The 15,986-nt window shown below is 38.9% G+C and overlaps 1 protein-coding gene across 1 annotated transcript; it reads right to left on the reverse strand.

Annotated features, from left to right (window-relative positions):
* Positions 1–1,424: 1,424 nt before the first annotated feature.
* On the reverse strand, positions 1,425–12,856 carry LOC140245055 (Golgi reassembly-stacking protein 2-like). Its single transcript, XM_072324649.1, has 8 exons — positions 12,649–12,856; positions 10,155–10,235; positions 9,632–9,835; positions 8,663–8,749; positions 7,978–8,108; positions 6,784–6,946; positions 5,918–6,302; positions 1,425–5,339 (listed from the first exon to the last, which is right to left on the reverse strand). Exons 1-8 carry the CDS (start codon positions 12,709–12,711, stop codon positions 5,035–5,037), a joined length of 1,419 nt encoding a protein of 472 aa, XP_072180750.1. The 5' UTR covers positions 12,712–12,856; the 3' UTR covers positions 1,425–5,034.
* Between the last annotated feature and the right edge of the window lie 3,130 nt (positions 12,857–15,986).

Consider the following 15,986-nt stretch of genomic DNA (forward strand, 5'->3'; position numbering starts at 1 on the left):
TCTCGGGACCAGCAGTTTTCTTTCGTTATGTCGAAATTCCGTTATAACCGAACAAATAAACAAGAAAAATATATGTAATTAGAGTGGATAATTTTTCAGCCGGAATTTTGACTTTGTTGTAAGCAAAATTTCGTTATAACCATGTTCATTATAACGGGAGTGCACTGTAAACAATTCCCATTGACAGGGCTGCAAACCTTGAGTGAGAGTTTGGAGCGAGACACTACAAGGGAGCAAAGGGACTGGGGGAGGGGGTGGAAGGGGGGTTGTTCTCCCCCCCCCCCATGACAGGGAGCTTTGACTATTTTACATTCTACATTGGTAATATAACAGTGCACTCCCATTCTGACAAACACAGTTAAAACGAAATTCCAGTTACAACAAAGTAAAAATTCAGGCTGCAAAATTATCCACTCTATGTATTTTTATTGTTTATTTGTACGGTTATAATGAAATTTCGATATAACGAAAGAAAACTGCTGGTCCAGAGGACTTCATTATATTGGGAGTCCACTGTAATGCATGCATAGGTACTTCTATTTTGGGGGTTTAGCTCGAGTATTTGTTTACCGGTATATGAGTGAGGCAGAATTGGGTGAATTGTGTGAGTCTCGTGCTGATTGTGTGAGAGTTGGCAGTTCTCCATTGAGTTATTTTGATTGGACATTACATGGAAACACAATGTGCTAAATGTACTACATGTACAAAACAGAGCTAGGGCAAATTAATTAATATATTAATCTTTATGTGTGTGTGTGTGTGTAGTTGAGCATGTCACCACATACAAGTTGCAGATCACAGCTAATCTAATAGCAAATGTTCAGTTTAGATGGTGAGTCCATACACAACAGGCCAGTTTTCACAATCTACCAACAATCGTCACAATCATCTGATCTTTCTTTGTTTCAAGAGTATTACACAATCGTACATCAGAGAATAATCTCATATGCACTCTAGTTATTTGGCTTGTTTGGTTCATGAACACCACCCTCTTATATTGTATCATATGAACATACACCTGCACAAAAATTGGTTCCAATCAGGAAAACACTAGTCACATTGGCTCAAAGCAGACATGCACACCTTGTGCGCAAGGGAGATTGTCGTTAACGCACTTCCCTGTGCATGACAGATTGTCGTTACAGTGCTTCCTTTCGCATTAGGGTGTGGGAGTGCACATAGGGTTAACAACATTCTGCCATGCGCAGGGAAGCATGTTAATGACAATCTGCCATGCCCACAATGACCTGTAGAAAACAAGAATACATTGAAATTAGATGGAGCCCTTGATGAAGTGTGATGCAAGTTCATGTTGCAAATTTTACATGATGATGCATGCACTTCTGACCCATGTGATCAAATTCTCATAAATTTTCAGTGAAAAGGACTGGATTTTTCCTTTTGACTTGTTCAGAATTCCACTAAGCAACTTTGACTCGCCCACAAACTTTTGTGTCTGTGAAAGCATCGAAAAATTTGGGACTTTTTATTGGTTGCTTTGAATAAGGATATTTTTTTGATCTTGTGACTTTGAATCATGTAGAGTTATATATGAGGTTTGACAAAATGCTATTTAACAATGGTACAAACAGATGGTCTGGTAAGGTATCTCTTTATTTACAATTTCAATGACATTTGGTAATTTAAATACTTCAGAAGTATTCATTGTCATGAAGTTTGAGAGAAATGATACAATGATGTAAACACCTAATTACTTTACAAACTATGTCTCCAATTCTTTAAGTGTACATGTTGTCTGTGACAAAATGCAAGCAAAACTGATGCATAAAGATGAGGATAATATACCCTGAAGTAGGAGTGTCCAAGACACATTTTACAATGTACAAAGGAGAAACAGAAATCCATGATGGTCAAAAATCCTACAACTCCCTATCTGAATCTATTCTGTCAATAAAATACAATTTAAACCAAATGAATGTCATCAAAGCCTCAGTATATGAATGGATTTCAGGATTCTGGTTGACAGCTCCTTGGTGAACCAAGTCTAAAAATATGAATTAGTTTGAACACAATTGCCTCCATCAGGAAAAAAAAAAATGGTGAAAATCATCTATCCATAACAACCCATTTCATAAGTAAACATACTGTATCACAGAGAATGTAAATAAGCTAATACATAATTGGTCTGTTCCTGTAGAAAATATGCAGACCTTCCCAAATTTTTAACTGAAAAATGGATGGTTTGGCTCAAAAGTAGGAAAGAAAGAACAGTTCCCATAGGAGTGTGTGGCAAAATTATCCAGAAAAGTAAGAAACAATATTGAAACTATAGCTATGAATGGTGAAAATTCAGATTCTTTCCTCCAAATTCAAAATAGTAAGGAGGTCTTAAAGACGTATATGTTTCAGTTACCAAATACTTAAGTTACCAGGTCCCATAATATGTGCCATCAGCTATTGTACTCAGTTGCTTTTCAAGCTATGCTATCATACACTTCTTGTTTAGAGATAAATGAAAAAATTTGATTCAGTACCACATCCTACTACCACCAGACGCAAGTGTATGTCACAAACTGAAATTAACACCCACGAATACACATTTATGATGTTTATTCATGGTCTCAGAAAATGAACTTGGTTCTAATATGGGGTCCTGAAGAGATTATATAAAGATATAAGTCAGTCATTCAGGCTGGACAAGGAAACCAAAGTTCTGCAAAAACAAGAAAAGGAAAAAAAAATACAAATGCAAAAGAACAAGGCCTGGTAGGAATCCTGATGAATACCCCTCCCCCAGACTAATAACACATTGAGTAGGGCAGCAATTGGTATACTCCATGATAGCTAAGGCAGTAAGCCATGTCCTTGGACCAAGTACCAGGGTTGATTTATCCTTGAGAGCTTAGGTCATACCAAATGCATACCGGTACTCTTGACAGAAAATTAATTCATTCCAAAAAACTTACATGTCTTATTGTCCTCTTAAAACAGCTTACATCTCACTACACTGTGCCTACTTGAATACTGCCCATCCTACTCACAGATTTCAAAATGATCGCATTACTGAACACAAAAAGCACAAGGCATTCTATAAGACATGCACACAGCAACAACAATATTCCAGCATTCAAAAAGTCCATTACACACAATGTATTGCATGTTGTAACCAATTTCAGGCCGAGAAATGTGCTTGGGTGCAATAAAATCAAAACTTTGTGCAAAAATTATATGATTATCAGTCTACTGCATATGAATAGGTAAGTGATGGAAGGTGTGAGGGGCTCAAATATATGCATATTTTTCTGACACTCCTGGCATCAAGTATCTCACAAACTTGCAATGTTTATGATGTGTTGCACATAACATAGAATTATACTCTACTTTTGACACCATATAATGCTTTTTTATGAGTTGTTGTGATACACACATGTATCTCAAATTATGGGTTTGCTCTTTTACAGCTGATATTAAGAGGTTCAGCATACACATTTCAAGAACACTGCATGTCTTCTAGGTCTCACCCAAATTCCCTTTCTATAAATCTATAAAATTGGAAAAGAAGAAAAAATGAATAGTTTGAGAAATCCACTTCTACATTGTTGTATGTGATGATCCCATGATATCACTCTCTGAAATATGAATCAAATTATTACATTATTCTTAAAGAGATGGAATGCTACTAGAACAAGATAACCCTGCACTCACTGATCCACTGAACTGTTTTCTCAGTCTTTCTAAGCCTTTACCCTCCTGTACTTGGGATACTGACATTTCCAAAGTCAATATTTCATTTTCTGTCATGTAATGAATATCAATGTGACCATAAAGAAGCATAAAATAAGGTCTACTTCACTCTATAACATATACATGTAGCAGCTATTTCATAACTCATAGGCAATGTATGGTGTGAATGTTCACCAACCCTTGAATTTGTTTGAGACTTCCATTGTACATGGATTCGCCATTTGGAGGAGAAGAAGAAAACAAAGCTTGGTTTGAATACTAGGAATATTTAAAGTAATCTCATTCTCTCTGTGGATACATACCTCATTTTTCCACTGCCAATATATATTTTTTTCCAATTTGAGATATGTATGTCAAACATACACGAAATATATCTCATCTGATATTCTTTAATTCAACATTAATCTAACATCTCGTATTGTAACTAAGAATTAAATGCAATGTCTGGATAATTTCTCTAACTTATCTCGGTCACATATAATTCATATTCTACACATTTTTCTTTCTACATAACTTTGTACAAACTTACTTCTTGTTATCATAGTGAATCAGTATAATAACATTATTTGTGACGTTAAGGCTCGTCAATGCACTGGCACTGAACATCTACTCTACCAGCATTATAAGCATGCAGTCAATTTACATTGAATTCAATGGCATTGTGTTTCAGGATTTAGAAGATTAACACAAACTGTACTGGATGCAAAATCCACCGATTGTCTTTCCTACTGAACAGAACATGGACACATTAATGGGAATAAAATGCATACTTGGGTATATAACTTACATTGGTGCACACCATTTAAGCATATTTTGACAGGGTTGATTTAAAAAGTTAATTCTTTATCAATTCCATATGTTTTGGGCACTTGTAGATGCATTTATAAAGCTTTGAAAGAATTTAATAATGTGCATAACTGATATCAGATTCACATTGACTGATTATGGTATATTGTTCAGTGTCTATGCCAGGTGTGCTGATACCTCCAACTGGAATGAAATAAACACAGATGAAGGTGTAGCTGCCCTTTGCCGAGAAAGAATTGCTTGTAGCATGCCATTTAGTAATCAACATAAAATTCCTATTGCCACACCAACTACTATATTGAATAAGTACATTTTCTAATTTGACATGAATAAAAAAAAAAGAGAAAAAAAAAGAGCAGAATTGTTCCTTGAAGAGAGTGGAACACAGTGGAGAGTGAACTCTTCATTTTCATTGAAGTTCATACTGAAACATCTCCAATGCACACAAATGTGAGCTTCATGTAGAAGAGCAAATTTCCTGTGAAGTAAAGTTCTCTGATCCACTTGGCGAGGAGGGCAAACCTATGATGTTGTTGCCGTGGATACAGGAGATGCCCCTATCCCTGTAGGCAGATTAGGGAGTGGTGTTGGTCCCGGTATTGAGATACCTCCCGGTAGCGAGACAGCTGGTGAAACACCCGACACTCCCCCAGCGGCTGGTGACACAATTGGGGCAGGGGAGGCTCCGACTCCTGTGGTTCCTTGTAGGGAGGCAGAGGAGCTATTGAAGGAGGGGATGTTGGAGAGATCGACTGGAGGCAAGGAGACGTTGAGGTTTGGTAGACCAGGCATGTTGGACAAACTCACTGGTGGTAACACTCCAGAGACTGCCATAAGAGGAATCATTACAACGTCAATTCAATTCATACATTTATAACATTCAATTCAGAATTTTATCAAAAGGCATGGCTATCGGTTTGGAGAAGATATCTCAGTCATTACAGTTTGGTCTTTCGTCACATGTTGACATACTTTACTCAGCCAGTTAACTTGTAGTCTAGTTGATTGCAAGCCATTGTTTTTCAGGAAATAATAATGAACTGCTTGAATTTTTAGTTTGAAAGATTGAACTCAAAAATGCTTCAAACAACAAATGATTCATTTCATGCTACAAATTTCCAGCATATGGCAACACAGCTATTAATTCAGTGTGTGGTTCCCTATTGCAACATGATACTAATCATCCAGCTCGTCTGCTGGTAGCCATGTGTGTCAATTACAGAAGAAATAAGTTTGCTGCTACAGTCTAGTAACAAAGTCCAGTGTTTCTCCTGATGGCTGGAAGTTCAATAGAAAACATATATGCACTGTAGCAAACTTTAGCATGAGATACAATGTACATGCAAACTGGATTACCATCACAGGAGACTATTCAATGCAATTCCCCAATAGGAACATAACTTACTTGGTCCTGAAATAGGAGGAGGCACCTTGGCAGCGCCAGTAGCCGGTGAAACACCTGGTGTCAAAGTGAGGGGTGCAGGAGTAGCACCACCCACCGACAAGGGAGTCTGGTGCAGGGGTGTGGTGCTGGCTGCTGTAGGTACCGTGGTGGAACCACCAAGGGAGACTGGAGAAGGTGAGGCAAGGGTGGACAGGTTGGGAGGGGCTAAGGGAGAAGCCACAGCAGGGTTGGTGTCTCCAAGGGTGTGTGATGCTGAGGACACAGGACCAGGAGGTGAGGCCACACCCGTAGTGGTAGTGGGAGTGGTACCAGGAGTGAGAGACATCCCCGCCATCCCACTTTGGATGCCTGCTACTGAGTTAGAGGGTGTTGAGGCCAAGGACACCTGGTGGGAAAATGATGATGGTGAATCACAATGCATAACTGTATTGACACTTGATGGAATAAAATATCTTTTTAGTGCACCACAAGTGTATAAAAACAGATCTCCATATTCTATGCAGTGTTTCATTTTGACAATTACCACTTGAGGCATAGACTACTTCAACAAATTCACCCCCCCCCCAAAAAAAAAAAGGGAAAAGAACGAAAGCAAACACATGAAAATGCACAATGCTAATAAGAACGAGGTAGATAGAGGTACCACATGGCACATAGCTGCACCATTTTTCAAATATTCATTTTGTGTTGTGAATACCAGACTTAACAAAGGTATGATTTTTAATACATTATGCAGTAAGACATATTTTCCAAGGAGTAAAATCTCGAACTTTAAAACCCACAAATATATACTCCTTTCCGTGACAGCCATTTAGTCGGAAGAAATTACAATAAAATATGCCACATAAAGAGGAGAAAAGTCAAACCTCAGAGAATCCATCAGGAGGTGGGGATGGGGCTGATGGAGCAGAGGGCTGGTCCCCTCCCGCTGCTGACTTGAGATGTCCAGGAATGTCCACCTGCTGACCCTCTGGGAAGGACCTTGTGGGTATCCGGTGGAGGTAACCATACCCTATGCCACAGCCCATACTGGAGGGGGATATAAACTGACTGATTAGTCATGTAACCATTATTCATTCATGAATAACATGATAATGTATACAGTGCACTGACTTGTCTGTTTGCATATCGTAAGCTGAGAACAGAAAAAGAACTAGAAAAGCACTTGTATAGTGCAGACCTCCACCAAGCGGCTCATTTTCACCGATTATGTACATATGCCGAAGATCATCCAATTTCCCAATATAGAAGCCTTATGTTTACGTCATCAGCTTCCAGCTACATGGCAAACCACAAATACGTGCAGCTTGAACTCCAAAGTTCATTGACCCTATCTGCCAAAAGACAACAAAAATCCTTCAAAATAGAAAACTTCCCGGATCACATCCAAATTTTAATAATTTTTTCTCTGTGTCAAAACCAACTTTTCTTGCAAGTTTCATTAAAATCTGTGCACACATTTTTGAGTCATTTTGAAAACAGACAAACAAAACAAACAAAGTAACACTGATGAAAACATATCCTGCTTCCTTGGCAGAGGTAATTAATGCTATACTAGTGGAAAAATGAGCAAAGAAAATGGGATTCCAATGGGATTCGAACCCGAGACCTTCGGAGTGCTAGCCCGTGGCGGTGCTCTACCGACTGAGCTATAGAAAGCCCTAGTACAGTGTTCATCCCAGAAACACGAAATTTTCAATGCTTGAATGGTCAGAAGCTACAGCAGTGTGTATGTGTGTGACACCCGTATGCACACACTTAAACCTGACACAAACCCGAAGGATTATTCAACTTGGGGATAAATGCGAGGGATCACCGAAGTGATGCAGCTTTTTGAGTATGTAACAAATGCAAACAGAAGGAAACTATAAATGCTATACTAAGTACACACTATTAGTGTCCTTATGTAACTTCAATAAAAAAAGTAGCACCTTTTACTACACAAATTAGGCAATAAAGATACCTGACACAGTACACAACTCTCTAACATTGCAACACACGTTCCCACTCCTCCAACACAAATGTAATTGTTAGTATACAGCAAGTCAATTCTCTCTCACCTTCCTTCACCTCCCCAGTTTCTATTTGGCGTGATGGTGACCTCCCGACAACCATCTGTCTCAACGTTGTACATGTACAACTTGAGTGGCCTGCCCTCATGTGATTCAATCAATGAGAATAAGTCTTCCGACTGCAGATGATGGAAAAAGTAAATGAGAGATGGCAGTATTAAAGGGAAATAAATTCAAAGAACTTCCTAGGCAAGACTGATATGGAAGGCATAACTCACTTCACAAATTCTTTAAGCATTCATTCATTTATTCATTCATTTATGAGGTCATGGTAAACATTAATTTAATACAAAAATGACAAGGGGGTCTGGCAAAGATTGTTTTAGACTAGAAAGAAGAAGTCATAAGGTTATTTTACGGTAATACATGTACTTACAATTGGTCACAGTAAAATAATTTTGATAAGAACTTTCCCATAGAATATAATGCTTACATTCAGATTACCTATAACAAACAATTTTTGTAAAAATGGTACATACATACGCACATGAAAAACTGTTGTACATAATTTTATATGAATTACTTTCATTCTTACCAATGCTGTTTAGGATAGCACATTCTTCAATTTCAAGAATTTATCCAGCTACCTACAAAGGTATCAGTGACAACAAAAAGGGGACCAAGAAGCCAAGGTGACTAGATATGATTAAATGCAAGTGATTTACAAACTCACCTCAAGGAGAACCGAGTCAGCACCAATGATATAGTCCGTATTTGTTCTGAAGCCTGCAATGGAAGCTGGAGAGTTTGGCTGTACATCCTGTCATGTAGATACAAACACACACAAAAAAATGGTTCCTCTCTGTCATATCCAGGGGCAGATCAAGGAATTCTGTAAAGGGGGGGGGGGGGGGGGGGGGGGGCACACACCCCATTTTTTTCTTTTTATTTCTTTTGTGTTAACAAAAAATAAGAGGGGGGGGGGTGCGCCCGGTGCGCCCCCACCTGGATCCGCCACTGATATCTGCAGGAATAAGTCATGTGACCACATTACTTGATGACAATATATGTATGTATCACAGTAAACGTAAAGGGTGGGAAAACTATTAGTGTTCTACAATATGTAATTGCTGGTAAATCCCTGAAAAGATGACACCATATAAGAAAGTAACCAAACCATTATATATCTCATCATGATGAAAATTCTAGACCTTCTGTTTAATGCCGTATACAACATATGAGAGTAACATTGCACCAGCCATGGAAGTACATGACACAAGTTACTGTGCTGACCATATATGTGTAAATCGAATGTAATCAACAAGCAATTACTGAAAGGTATCTCCTCTTTATTCTCTTGGATTTACCAAATGATGGATGGCAGTACAATGGCTATGTACAACTAACTTCTACAGAGAGCAAAATATAATCAATGAGCTACCATATTACCTTCTACAAGTTAGTCTATTGGAACAAGAAAATGGCTTGCTCTTTGGTGGCTTTCTACAGGTGTTGCACTTTCATCTCGAAATCACTCCTGCAACGTGTGTACTGAAATTTAATCAAATGACTATTTAAGTGCATAACACTGCAGATATGGGAGATTCAATCAAAACAATACGCATCATGATATGAGGGTGAGGAAAGGTGGGGTCTGTGCTTGTAACTAGAAATCTAGTGCATTGGATCCATGGGAACTTACCAGTACATGCCAGACATTCTCATTAGCACCCTCAAAGGAGCAGAATCTGATGCTGACTCCAAGCAATCCTTGTCCTCCCCATCGCTTGTTGGGTGTCAAGGTAACCTCACGCACACTCAGTGCCTTGCTGCTGTAGACTAGCATTTTGACTGGCTTCTCTTCATACTCCTGCAGCAGTCGCTTCAAGGTGTCATCATCTTTATCCTTTCATTGTGAAAAAAAAAACAACTTTCAGTGTGAAAAAAGTGCCATACTAAAATGCTTCCACTGGGAGGGGACTTCTGACCAAAAACTAGACTTAATACCGAAAATGTTTTTTTTTTTGTGTCCTTAAAAACAAAATTAATCAGTTGGTTAATAAATCAAAACACACAAACTTCTTTCTTTCTTTCTTTGAAGGAAGGAGGAAGGTAGAACAGCAGTGTTTTTTGCGCAAAGATTTACATTTTATTGTAGTTTCATAACTTTGCAATGATAATGGACATATATTTACAAGTTTGCTTCATCCCAAAGAGTAACTTACCAATCTTGTGTTGCCGATTGCAATAACAAAATCAAAGAAAGCTTCCAGTCCAGCCTTGTGTCCGGGTGAGTTTTCTTGTACCTTGAGTAATAAAGTAATAGAAACAAAACCGTGAACCGTGAATTAACTTCGGTATACACAATGCTGTCACAAACAGCCGTGCTTTACACAGCGTCTAGTCAGGCTAAGGTTGGATGAGCATTTTTCCTGTGTTCTTTATGTTAGGACTTACTGTGTCCCTCAGTATTTACTCAGGATTTACTCAGGATCTCATCCGGACATCACTGTACAGCATCGTCGTCCAGAGATGGTGCTGCTATTGTGCAACTTGGCTATACCAATTTGTTTAATGCTGTTTTTTTTTGTTTTTTGTTTTTTTTTTGCATAGATATTTGATTTTTGCATAGATATTTGATTTTCTACATACATTATGGGAAGATTATTTCAGTTGGCTATGGTTGGAGGCAGATAGCTACACAGGTATGCTTGAGTTCAGCATTGTAGTGGGATGAATCTGTTGTCATCTCCTCTTGCTTGACTGGCTTCTTTGACATAAGGAGGGATATATACTGCACTTTTTGATGAGTTGCTTTATATTAAAAGTAGTATCAAACTGCGATCAACCAAAATGCTTCCATTCAGGCTGCTAAAGGTTTGCATTTAGGGAATCTCTGAAGTGGTGGTAGTTTGGCATTAAAATAAGAATTATAAATTGATTTACTTTAATAATACAAAGAGATGCAGATCAATCATTTTTGTAATAACTTACCACAGGTAAAATTTGGTTCCTGAAAGAGTGCTTTACTGTTCAAATTGATGATTTTTCTTTATTTAGTCAATTTATTACAACATATAATGATATACCGCCATGAAATTATTAAACTTCAATTGCATGAAATAAGTGATATGGAACTTATGTGTATGCGCTAGCTGATCCATCACCTGTGCATTATACAGCATCAAAGACATAACCCTGAGGTGCTCTATTGTGATTTGCAGAAGATGCTGAACACAGAAAAACGTCTTTTCAACTAAAATTCAAGACCATGGGAACAGTCTGGATAAGTGCAATTTTACCATGAGGTATGGTTGGGGCACCACCTATCGGCAGGGCACCTTCCCATTGGCACCCAGCGTATCATGGCTGTTTGCGTATAGAACGAAAAGGTACGCGCGGGATTAAGTGTCATTAGCTATAAAGACAATAAAAACGAAGAAACGAAAATCAAACTCAAACAAACCAAGCTAAAAATTACACATCCGCTCAGTAACGACGCATGGCTGTGAAATTCACGTGTATTACCTATATGCGGTGAAATTCACGTGTATTACCTATGCTGTGAAATTCACATGTATACCTATGGAGGGGAGGGGGTGCCGATCGCAAGGTACCCTTTTTAGCTGCGCGAAGAAAACGGAACGCACGCACTAAAATTGCGCTATTTTAAAACGGAGATTCATAATCAACGAGACGGTCACGACATTCAAAACTGCAGTATTTATGGCATATTTGAGGTCAGAATTAGGCGAATTTGTGTTATATTTTTAGAATAAACAAGCTACAGATCCTTAGGGTGACGATAGGTGGTACCCCCAACCCTACAATGTATAAGTTGGATGTTAAGTTTACACTTAATCTGTATGGTATAAATGTCAGCCTGTCGCTCGTGAAATGGGCACTTTGGCGTCTGAATTTATATTGTTTCTTAGTTAGCTACAGGTATGCAAATAACCCACTATTGATTCAGGGCGATCCCACTGTGTAGACAGTGGAGCTGGTTGATGGAGCACCCCGGGGGGTTATGAAAGTGGGCAAGTCAACTAGACTAGCTATGTTGTTTTCTTTGGCGTGGTGCATAAGAGTGCTTTACCGTCTGAATTGACAGCCAGCGCATGCGCACAAATTTCAAGTCCACTGACTGGATAAGATGTCTTTGTGCGCATGCGATATGCGCTGGCCGTCAATTCAGTGTACCCGGCACGTGTAGCTAGCTCTCCCAGGTTTCTCTCGACCGAGTCACTAAGTCATCAATTCAAACAGAAAGGGACTATTAACAGAACCAAACGTTGCACGATCCCCGTTTTCAATACTTCAACTTCACTGGTAAGTCTTCAAATTGAAGAAATTTTTCGATTCTAAGTTGATATTTGTCCGCGATACTACCCAGTCATGATCCTGAATGCTACAGTCCGCAGCCCCATACGCTATGCGAATGGGGCTGGTCGGGTCGCAGTAAGCTTACTTTAGCATGTTGTTAATTTCGAGTTGAGTCTAGCCAAAGGAAAATCACGACAATTAGTCGAATAGAACGTAATTTGCGCACCGAGCTGGCGACGGACTAGACTCCAGATCTACTGGCCTTGCCCTTTCATATTCATAATGGTGCTAACTAATTCATTCGTAAATTCATATCATGCATGCATACGACAGGAAACCGTTAAATGATACACAAATATGAATTGATGGGACTACAGTACGATGTCCAACTCTTACCCTCAGAACATGATATCCCTCGGTACCACCTCCTGGCACCTCAACACTATTTGTTCCACCCATGTTGCACTCTTTGCGCTTTAAATGCAGTTATGAAACTATAATGTGTTACTTTCGATTAGAACGTTGTCTGATCCATATGCCGACATGAGGTGAAAAGTCGGTAAAGCCTGCGGTTTCTGTTCGACGTCGTTACCGACAGCGGTGATAATTTACGTGGCAAAGATGCAATGCAACATGGGACGGGCCGAGGTACCACTGTACTGAATTGCAGGTCGTGTCACACAAACGCTCATTTCTTGGCTCGCCGTTCTGTTTACACAGCATCTGGATAGTACGTAGGCATACTTATGATTTTGATCCTGGAGAAAAAACAACAATACAACTGCCTTCTTTACAATATTATCATGACAGTACAGTGTAGGCATCTTCATGCCTACAACAATAAACAACCTTACCTTGTTTACAAATTTTCTTTTCACTTCTGTCTTCTCACACTGTCAAAGCTCTCCATTTCAGGCCAGTGCAGCTGGGGTCAGTGGTCACCAGTGAAAAATTCGAAAATATAGCCCCTTTTTCCGATACTACCTTGTGGTATATACGGCTACATGTATGCCCCTATTTAGTTAAAAACATAATATAGGGCCTACAGTACGTATAAAAAAAAGTACATGTATTCCGACTTTCAGGCATTATTCTTTAAAAAAAGAAAAATAAACAAACAGAATTAAAAAAAAAAATCATAGCTAGTATGGAAAGAAAGTGCAACTTTTCTTCTTATTGATACCAAATTCAAATGTCAGATCACACTCTGAGGGCCCCTGGAAAGCAGTTGAAAAACTGAGGGTATGACCCTGTTTAAATATGATGGAATAAATTGATAGGCCTAATACTCTGATGAGAGAATTGTTCTTGAATAAGACAATACAAAAACGCACTTTTTCCACTTTCAAGATCTTGCACAAAGACACTCAACCCGAGTTCATGCATGCTGTCACCAGAGGAGGTCTTTTCAGTGAATTTTACATGTCTGGGATATATGTGAGGCATCTGTTGAATTATTCATTTTTCTTTTTTAATCAAATGAATTATTAATCACCAAGATGCCTTTAAGGCGTTTACATTGATACAAAACTAGTGATTGTTACTGAAGTGACTGTATACATGACCACTCTGAAATGCAGTTTTTATCATGTTGTGAATGGGTATATTAAAGTGTATGGACATTAGGGCCTATGCAAAAATCACAAAATGGTTCAGCTTAGAGTTTAGAGTTTAGAGCTTAGAGTTTTTGTTGTCGGCGTTTCATGAATTTGGGAGTCTGCAACAGACTCGTGTGGCTTTCAGGGAACTCTTTCCCGATCGAGAACCGCCATCGCTAAAGACAATCTTAGAGGCATGGTATACCAGCCTGAATCGCAACAAGGCAATCCTGGGAGAACGCGCTCTGGAAGATCTGAACAGAACATTGAAGCAGTCAAGGCAGTAGCTCTAGCAGCATCCAAGAGGAACAAGTTCAAGGAGAAATGGTTACCTTCAGCATGCAGTTTTCAATCGCGTCACAAGACTGGACTTATACATAGGCCTATCAGTCTTACAGGGTACACATTAGACAACTGACTGAACGTGATTTCCCTAGAAGTTGAATTCTCCAGATGTATGGTTGATAGCCCGCGAGAATGGAGATGCAAATTTCAGGCCAATCTTGTGATTGGGGATGAGGCCGGCTGAGTTGGAATGGATGGCAAGGTGGACTCACAAAAATGCAGTTGAATCAATGCCCCTGCAGGACACACCAAGAGGTCCGAGAACCCAGATCAAAACGGTCTGTGTGGGTTGGTTGGCTTTTGTGGGAGTGACCAGGTTATCGGACCCTTTTTCTTCCATGGAACATGAATGGTAACAATCATGTAGGGTCCTTCCTTGATAATCATGCTCAATGAAGACGTGGTAGATACCGCAAATGGAGGAACACTTTGAGCAACAGGCTCAGGATTACAGTGCACCAGCTCACGTTTTGTCGCGGCGGTCCGCATGAATCGTCTTGGAGAGACTGGAGTACTTGTTGCCCTCAACCATGACACTGAATTGCCTTCGAGATCACGCCAGATCTCACACCTTAAGTGATCCTTGTAATCTCCAGGAGCTGCAAAGACGCATTCGAGACGAAGTATAGAGCTGCCTTACGCTTCAACCAATTTGGTGAGGAGATCATTCAAGACATAGTCCGTCGCTGCGAGCTAGCTGTCTTGAAAGGGCAGGTGGTCATGTTGAAATTAGTTATGGACCATAAAAGATAAGAGCTAGGAAACCCTCAACACAAAACCTGCTGTCTAAATGGCGAGCCGGGTGTGTGTAATGTTTGAATTAAAATTGTATGCAACAGTAATGAAGGATGGCAGTTGATTGGACTTCAACGCAAGTGTAATATGCGTATTTGTAAAGTATGGAAATCTTTAATTATATTATTCATTGATACGAATAGATGAATAGATACGGATTCTGTGTCAGACGAATGTTAATGATTATCGTTGGTGATTGTACTAATTGCTCGTTTATCTATTTTTACGTTATGACAAAAAGTTGACATTTGTTTTGCTGCAATTTCCCCAAACGATGTCGCAATAATATGCAATGTGAGACTAGACTGAATAAAGATAATAAAGAGAGATCTTTCAGGAAGAAGACTTTTTAGTTTTAGAGTATCCGGGTGTTTCTAAATACATATGTCCATGCATTAGATAATAATGTTGGATTTTAGATTGCAATCAACGGTATCAATGTAAGTCTCAGAAATTTTTGTGCAGTATTTCATGTATATGTATATATCATTATCATATATATAATTCATTATCATATCACAAATTCTGGCTGTTTGTTTGCTGTTCTTAAGTAAATATGACTGCTTTGTTGATGTTGACTGATATAGTTTGGGGTGAACCATTAGATACTTTAATTAACTCATGATTTAGCAGAGTACAATAGTAAGAATTTACGTATTAATTCCCGAAGACGAACTACCATCCGGTATATAGAGCCATATTTTATATAAATAATACCGAGACACTTCCCGGGACCCGAAGACATACGTTATCCCCATCAGCTCCAGTAGAAATGACACAATCTACCATCCCTATTAAAGCAAAGCAAGAAAGTACAAAGCTTATGATTATCATCTCACATTAAATAAAACCACCGATCAAGGTAGCAATGGTACAATGTTATTATTACCTTCCCTAAAAACGAACAAATAAAGAAATGTGCATATGACAGTAACAGCTCCAAAACAAAAGCTATAACCAGTCATTATGGTAGCAATTAAATGGCGCAATCTTATT

Source organism: Diadema setosum, chromosome 22 (assembly GCF_964275005.1).
Source record: "Diadema setosum chromosome 22, eeDiaSeto1, whole genome shotgun sequence".
Lineage (NCBI taxonomy): Eukaryota > Metazoa > Echinodermata > Echinoidea > Diadematoida > Diadematidae > Diadema > Diadema setosum.

What these genes read in the sequence shown, in the direction of transcription:
- LOC140245055 (XM_072324649.1), bottom strand. Translation starts at nt 12,711, where the DNA reads ATGGGTGGAACAAATAGTGTTGAGGTGCCAGGAGGTGGTACCGAGGGA. An exon ending in CTCCTGATGGATTCTCTGAG is followed by an intron (nt 6,303 to 6,783) that starts GTTTGACTTTTC and finishes TTTTCCCACCAG; the next exon opens with GTGTCCTTGGCCTCAACACC. An exon ending in TCCTCCTATTTCAGGACCAA is followed by an intron (nt 5,340 to 5,917) that starts GTAAGTTATGTT and finishes CTCTTATGGCAG; the next exon opens with TCTCTGGAGTGTTACCACCA.